Source organism: Erithacus rubecula (assembly GCF_903797595.1).
Source record: "Erithacus rubecula genome assembly, chromosome: 21".
NCBI classification, from domain to species: Eukaryota; Metazoa; Chordata; class Aves; order Passeriformes; family Muscicapidae; genus Erithacus; species Erithacus rubecula.
The window spans coordinates 9,184,885-9,192,952 of record NC_136673.1 but is presented as its reverse complement, the minus strand read 5'-3'; the positions used below and the strand labels follow the sequence as shown (position 1 = coordinate 9,192,952).

The 8,068-nt window shown below is 56.6% G+C and overlaps 1 protein-coding gene across 1 annotated transcript; it reads left to right on the top strand.

The window, feature by feature from the left end:
* The first annotated feature begins 230 nt into the window (after positions 1 to 230).
* Positions 231 to 6,778, top strand: LOC306811019 (glutamine synthetase). The gene is made up of 6 exons (XM_079324265.1): positions 231 to 553; positions 1,118 to 1,279; positions 2,832 to 2,978; positions 3,799 to 3,926; positions 4,923 to 5,122; positions 6,032 to 6,778. The coding sequence occupies exons 1-6, from the start codon at positions 307 to 309 to the stop codon at positions 6,351 to 6,353; spliced, it is 1,206 nt and encodes a 401-aa protein (XP_079180391.1). The 5' UTR covers positions 231 to 306; the 3' UTR covers positions 6,354 to 6,778.
* Positions 6,779 to 8,068: the final 1,290 nt, after the last annotated feature.

The window sequence follows — 8,068 nt, the reverse complement described above, 5'->3', positions numbered from 1 at the left end:
ACACAATAAGTTATTTACCCAACAACCCACTACTTTTTAAACAAAGAGATTCTGTAGCCGCGGGATAGCTGTCGTTTTTAATAAGCAGTATTTTAGTAAGAAAAGAAAGCATCCTGAAGGCGCTCAGTGGGTGTCCCGGGGTGGGGGCCGGGGCGGAGCCGCCGCCGCGCCGCCCCCGAGCGCGGGCGCCCTTAAAGCGGGAGCGGCGCGGGCGCGGGCAGCGCGGGGCAGGCCGGTGAGCGCGGGCCGCGGGTTCGAGTCCCGCCGGGGGAGCGGGACTGGGGATTCGGGGTGGGTTGTTATGGGATGGGGTTTGTAAAGCCGCCGAGGGGAGATGGGCTGGGGATGATGTGGCACTCACCTGTGCGCCCTCGCAGGGCCGTCGCCATGTCGGTGTCGCACAGCTCCAGGCTGAACAAGCTGGTGCGGGAGCAGTACATGAGGCTGCCCCAGGATGGCCGGGTTCAGGTCACCTACGTCTGGATCGACGGCAGCGGCGAGGGAGTGCGCTGCAAGAGCAGGACCCTCGACAAGGAGCCCAAGAGCATCGAAGGTAAAGCAGCCGCTCGGGTGATGGTGCTGTGGTAGAGGGCCCTGAGCATCGCTGGGAAAAGTTCTGGGGTGCTTCGGGCAGTGGGAGCTGGGACGGGTTCTCCTGGTTGCGTGGCACCAGTGATACCTGTTACAGCTGTCCGGTGGGGTTGCACCAAGCAGCAGGGTAAATAAATATTCAACCTGCGTCCATGCGGTTTGCTTAATCCGCTAATCTCTGCTATTAGTGCTGAGTGGGAAGGGGAAGATGAGTTCCTCGCCCCTTTCCACCAGGCAAACAGGCACGGAGACGTGTCGGCATCTGGGTGAGGGCTTGGCAGAGGGAGTGGAGTGGCTGGGACTGATCCTGCCCGTGCCTGAGGTGCTGGGGGATGAACGCACTGATGCTCAGGGAGCACCGATGGGCTCCGGGGATGTGCAAGAAAACCTCTGTGGCTGACATCCCATGGAACTCGACGCCCTTGGGGTGCTCCATCCTGGATCTGAGCCACCAGCACTTGGTACAATTCGTATGTGGACCTTTTCCCGACCTCACTCCCGCCTCCGTCCCCCTCCTGCCTCGCAGATGTCCCCGAGTGGAATTTCGATGGCTCCAGCACGGCACAGGCAGAGGGCTCCAACAGTGACATGTTCCTGGTGCCTGTCTGCATGTTCAGGGACCCTTTTTGCCTGGACCCCAACAAGTTGGTGCTCTGCGAAGTGCTGAAGTACAACAGGAAACCCGCAGGTGAGCACCCCCAGCTCCCGAGGGTCACCCCCTTATTTTTCAGGGTGTCCCGCTTGCTCGGGACCGCTGGCCCTGGGGCGCAGCTGAGCGCCCGAGGCTCCAAAATCCCAGCGCTGGTGGCGGTGGTTGTTTACAGAAACCTGTTTTAGTGGCACAGGGCGAGGAGAGCAGCGAGACGTGGAGTTCATTGACGGCGCCCGAGCTCGCCCAGCCCCGGGGGCAGCAGGGGCTGGAAGTGCGGGGGTTTTCATTGTGCCGGGGTTTTAATGTGGCTGCGCTTCTCGCTGGTGGGAGGCTGCAGAAAAGGAAGGAGAAGATGCTGAGACGGCGTGTGCTCGCTCAGAGTGACCTTTTGCAAACAGCCCCAGAACGCGCGGCTCTCGGTGTTATCAGCCAGCCTGCAGTCACAGGAGTCTGCAGTCCGTCTTGTCCCTCTGATAAAGCCCCAGACACAGGAAAAGGAGCCTGTTCGCAGGGACGCGCTGAGGGGCTCCCGAAGGGGTTATTTGCCGGCAAATAACCGGATATTTGCCACTCGGGCAGGGCTGTGCCTCGCTGGGTGTGAGGGGGAGGGAGAGATGGTGATGCAGCTCTCCGGGAGAGCGGGGGCTGCGGGCAGGGATGGGGAAAGACGGGCCCGATTCCTCCTCCAGCAGCGGCCAGACACGGCTGGGGGAAGTGTCTTCGCTGACATTCCTGCCTGGTAGCTCCTCCAGTAGAGGAGTTTGTAAAGAGACCCCCTGATCCTGGGACAGAGAGAGCTCAGCCCAGAGCACTGATGGTGAGAGGGGTGCACTCTCCAGCCCTTCCCGTGGTGGATTTCCATAGACCTCAAGGGCTGTGTGGGCTCAGAATAGAAACTGTCTGAGCCTTGCTTCCCCATCTGCCACTGCTTCCCTCCAGCCCCGTGCTCTGCTGTAGCTGTTTTGGGGTTTTATTGCAAGTTAAGGCAGAATGTGCAGCCTGGAGCCTGCCTGTCCCTATCACAGCAGTTGTTTTTTTTTTTTGCTGATGTCTTGGTGCAAGCTCTCATTCCCCTTGCCTGGCACATTGTTCCATATCTGGACAGTTCTCTGCTATCTGTGTTTTCCTGGCAAAGCCGCAGTTGCCCTGAGCATCTCAAAAGGCCAAGGCAGGGCCAGCCAGTCTGGATGCTAACCAAAACCATGGAGCTGCAGAAAGATAGGGATAATTAAGATGAGACTGGTAGAAAGAGGATGGGGGTGAAGGAGTGGAGGATCCTGTTCCCAGGTGTGCTCAATGTCTGTAGGATGGGGCTGGGGTAAAGCTCCTGGTCTCTCAGTGAGTAAGAGGAGGAGGATGTCCATGGACCATTGGCAGTGGTTTGGGGCACAGGGTGATTAAACCCTCTTGACCTGTGGCCTGATGCTGTGGTGATGGAGTAACTGCAAGGAGGAATTTGGGGAGCAGGAAGGGGGATTCACTCATGATTTCCTTAAGGCTTCTGTGGGAAGCACTTGGCAGTGATGGAGCAGATTGTGGTGGGTGCTGGCTCACAGCACAGCTCTAACCCGGACCTCTCTGCTCCCAGAGACCAACCTGAGACACACGTGCAAGAAAGTGATGGACCTGGTGAAGGACAGCCACCCCTGGTTCGGGATGGAGCAGGAGTACACTCTGCTGGGCATCAATGGCCACCCCTACGGCTGGCCCGACAATGGCTTCCCCGGCCCGCAGGGTAAGAGCTCCCTCCTGCCCCAGCACAAAATGTCCCTCAGCTCCCTCCTGCTGCTTGTGGGGTGCAGTTCCGCCCTGCCCAGCCTCGGTGCAGCTTTGCTGTCAGGGATGAGCCCAGGCAGGGGCTGTTTGCCCAGAGCACCTGGTGGCCCGTGGCTCACGTGAGCCGGACCCAGCTTGCACAAACAGCTCAGCTGCACGACTTGTTTGGCAAGGGCTGGAGAACCGGCCTGGAAAAACCTCCTCCCCTTGGCTGTTGGGGAAAGGGCTTGGCATGGCGTGCTGTGCCCTCCTGCAGCAGCCAGCAGCTCCTTGGCAGCCGACTGGGAGAGAGCCAGAGGTTTCCCAACCTGGTTCTGGTGTGGACCGGCTGCTTGCAACATCTCCCTTCCCCCAGGCGGGAAGGAGATCTTTGCCTGTCCTGCTTGAATGAGGAAGATATCAAACCCCGGTGAATAGGATTTTCTAGCAGTGAACAATGCCAGCTGTTGTCACAACAATCTCGGACGCTTGATGTGCTCAGAGGGTGAGGGAGGTGCCCCGGGGCAGACCAAACTTTCCTTATCTCGAGCCGCCTCCCAACTGATGTGTTTCAAGTATTATTGAACTGCCCAGATAAGGCTGAGGTTGTACAGATGAACTGCTCACTTTGCTGGTCCTGCACCTGGGGTCGGTGGCTTGATGTCCTGTGGAGAGAAACATTTTAATTCCCATAAATCCTCTGCCCGTGGCAGCAGGTGCCTGGGAGTGTGGGATTATGCTACAGTGCTGTTGTTTCTTTCCGAAGTTTTCCTTGGGTGGTGACTCCTTGTTCTTTCCAGGCCCCTATTACTGCGGGGTTGGAGCAGATAAGGTGTACGGGCGTGATATCGTGGAGTCCCACTACAAGGCTTGTCTCTACGCGGGGGTGAAGATCTGTGGCACCAATGCCGAGGTGATGCCCTCCCAGGTAGGTGTGGATGGCCCCAGGCAGCCCATTCCCAGTGATGGATACCTGTGAAGCTGGAATAACCCAGCAACTCCCAGCTCCTCTGGAACACCCAATCCTCACGTCGGTTTTGCTTAGGTGGGAGCAGCTGCACTGCTAGAATGGAAATGTGCATTTGATTTTTTCCTGACTCACCCTGAGCTCCTTGCACAGCTCAGCTGGAGCAGAGCTGGGAGCTGCTCGCAGGAGCAGGGATGTGAGGGACAGCAGGAGGTGGGACAGGCTGTAGGAAATTGTGGAGTGATGGGGTCTTGAGCCCTGCTCTGCACCTGGGAACCGGGAAGTTCGGGTGGAACATGGCCTTGGGGAGCAGTTGGGAGGATTTGTGTTTATCTGGGAGTGAGCAGCAGTGAGCCCCTGATTGCATTAGGCAGGTGGTCAGACTGACTCTCCTGCTGCTGATGTGGTGGTGATAAGTGGGGGCTTATCAGCAGTGGAGCCAAGGCACGACTTTTACCAACCCTGCTGTTTGCCCCAAATTCTTAAGGGTGTTTCTTGGCTGCCTTTGGCATCCTGGGCTCAGGCTCTTCCATGCCCCCAGCCGTAAAGACGTCACCCCATGCTTAGTCACCGTGGGTGGTGCAACCCTGGCTCCAGCTGGGCAGGGAGCAGCCCTGGGAAGGACTAACAGGCTCCTTGGTAATCCTGTGCCCTGTTTACAGTGTGGGCTGGGGGGTCCTGCTCACAGCAGCTCCAGCCTCAGTCAGATGTGGTGCTTATTTAGCTCTATTTTGATTTAAAACCCCTCTGGTTTGCTCTACATAGTGATGAGCAGTTTATTTCCATTTTTTTTGCATTCCAAAGTTGTCCTGTTGCTTGAGTCAGTGCTCCCCATCCTTGTTGCTGATCCCAGGGGCAGCATTCAGCCCCAGCCCAGGCTGGGAGTGGCAGGGATGTGGTGGCTGGGGAGGCACCCACCTGTCCCATCCTTACCTGTGCATCTGCTTTTCCTTCCAGTGGGAATTCCAGGTGGGCCCGTGTGAGGGCATTGAGATGGGGGATCACCTCTGGATGGCTCGATTCATCCTCCACCGTGTCTGTGAGGACTTTGGGGTTGTGGCCACTCTGGACCCCAAACCGATGACGGGCAACTGGAACGGCGCCGGGTGTCACACCAACTACAGCACCGAGGAGATGCGGAGAGAGGGGGGTCTCAAGTGAGTCTGGGGGGGTCTCAAGGGCAATCTCAGGACTCCAGTGAGTTCTTGGGGGCTCTCTGGGATGTACCTGGGAGGTTGGGGCGTGTCCTGGGCCATATGGACATGTCTCCCTACCTGTATGGCTGCACCAAACAGGGTTGGGGCTTTCCCAACTCATTCTTCTAAGAGCAGCTGATTGTCCCGTCTCTGAGGGTCTCTTCAGGCATGAGACCTCCCCAGAGAGGGCATGCAGGTGGTCAGAAGTCTGGTTCTCTTGGAGGCACTGGCAAGAAAGCAGCTTGAGACGACCTTGTGTTGTTTCATTTATCTTTAAAATGTTTATTTATCTTTAAAAATGTTTCTGCCAGCCCGACACAGGTCTGTTCTGCAGGTCGACCATTGCAGAAGAGCCCCTGGGTGGGCTGTTCCAAGGCCTTTATACTCTAAACTACGTATACAATATTTACAAATTTCCCCCAATGCCATGCAACCTCTTTACAATGTCCAGTTCTTTCCCCATCCAATCTGTGGTTCCCAGGGTGCAACTTCAGCGTGGATGACACGAAGAAGGAGGAAGAAGCCCACCACACCCAGGATCCTCCATCTTGACCACATGGCTCTTAATATAAACAATCCAAAAACCTACTTATACTACATTCTAATATTCTAATTTACACTCTACTTGTCATCATTTTCTGTGTCTCTTCCCTCAGCGTTGGCAAGTTCTCCCAAGGAGCCAAATCCAGCCCCTGCAGCTCCTGGACAGGGAGCTCAGAGGGGTCTGCCAGGGGGGTTTTTGCATCCCCAGAGGAGCCAGGGAGGTACCCTGGACTCCCACACTGATCATATGAGGGTGTCCCTGCAGAGGAGGAAGGGGGTGCCACCTCCCAAAACAGCCTGACTGACCACCTCTCTCGTGTCCCCCAGGCACATCGAAGCCGCCATCGAGAAGCTCAGCAAGCGGCACGATTACCACATCTGCGTGTACGACCCCCGCGGCGGCAGGGACAACTCCCGGCGCCTCACCGGCCACCACGAGACTTCCAACATCTTCGAGTTCTCGGCCGGCGTGGCCAACCGCGGCGCCAGCATCCGCATCCCGCGCCAGGTGGGCCAGGACGGCTACGGCTACTTCGAGGACCGGCGGCCGGCGGCCAACTGCGACCCCTACGCTGTCACCGAGGCCATCATGAGGACAACGGTGCTCAACGAGACCGGCGTGGAGACCAAGGACTACGCTGACCACTGAGGGGTGGGCGCCTTCTCGTGCCCCCAGCAGCTCCTCCCGTGGGATTTGTGCCCGTGCGGCGCCGTGGGCTGCACGCTCAGACTCCTTAGGAACCTCGCTTCTGCTCTTGTGACATGTCGCCTTAGAAATCTGTATTTTATAGCAAGAGGGAGGGGCCCAACCTATTTTCTCAACCACTTTGGTTTTTTTCTGGTTCCTGGTTTTAGGTCGTGAGCTTTTCTTTTTTTTTTTTAAACTTGGATTGAATTTTTTTCCCCCCCCAATGGACTTTACACTGTGATGTACATAGATCCCAATGTGGATGCTGCAGCTGCTGCTGTTTGCACCTGTGGAGGGTGGGTGCCTTTTTTTCCATATCTCTGTTGCAAGGAAATGATAATAAATAATTTTCCTGGCTCCTTGGCAGCTGGGTTATGCTGTGGCAAGTGCGTATTTCTGTAGCTCCTGGACCTCTGTGGAGGTTTTAATTGGGGTGGTGCTGGTGGGTTACAGCTAGTAAATGGCCTGGACAGGAGCTGGAGGAACAGAGATGCCTGGAAGATCCTTGAGGCAGGTGCCTGGAGCTGCCTTGCCTCATTTTCTGGACCAAAGGCCATTTCCTTCCATCGTGATCCCAAAGGCAAACAGAGCAGTGCGGGCTGAGCAAACAGCGGCCGGGGCAGCAGCTGGTGGGCATTTACACAGGGTGTGTGCTGCTGAGTCAGCACAGCCAGCCCAGCCTGGGCACAGCCAGCACAGCCCTCCCCTCTGGGGACACCTTTGGGTGCAGGAGGGGACCCTGAGGACATCCCCCTGCTGCCTTGGTGAGCCACAGGGTCACGGTGCAGCTTCTTGGCTTGGAGACTTCACAAGGTGGAGGATGTAGATTTATTTATACAATCTCAGAAAGGTTTGGTTTGGGAGGGACCATCCAGCTCCACCCCCTGCCCTGGACAGGGACACCTTCTGCCATCCCAGGCTGCTCCAAGCCCCAATGTCCAACCTGGCCTTGCACACTTCCAGGGATCCAGGGGCACCCACAGCTTCTCTGGCCACCCTGTGCCAGGGCCTCCCCACCCTCACAGGGAAGGATTTCTTCCTAATATCTAATCTAAACCTACTTTCCTTCAGTTTGAAGCCATTCATCCACACCCTATGAAATTAATGTAGCAAAACCCTGAGGAAGGTCATTTCCCATGTACATAGGATGCTAACAGCAGCTCTAGTCCTAGACCCTTGGGTCCCTCCACACCACAGCTGTGGGGTGATGGATACAAGCACAGGGAACATCCCTCTAACCCCAGGGGCATCTCAGACAGGGCAGGTCTCTGGGACTGACCTACAGGATGTGACCCAGCTGCAGTCACCAGCAGGGAGTCACTGTAGGCAAGAGGAAGCAGCAGTGTGGACAGAGGACATTGTGTCCACTCCAGTGCAGTCATGTGGATTTTCAAACTGGTTTTATGTTTATCCTAGAATCTGACACAGGTGACAAGCTGGACTGGAGGGAGGCCCCTGAGTCCCTCCTGCAGGACACAGTGCTGCCAGTGGCTCAGGGAATAAGGGCCATGGGAGCTGGGAGATGTCAAGCCCCGGACCACAAGCAGCCCTCAGTGCCTCTGAGCTGTTTAAGAATAAATGAAACCCAGTCCCCACCCTAAAAAGGAAAGATTTTGCTTCCAGAAGTTGCTGTTTGGGATGTTTAGCGTTTTTCATCAAAACCACAAGCCTGTCTT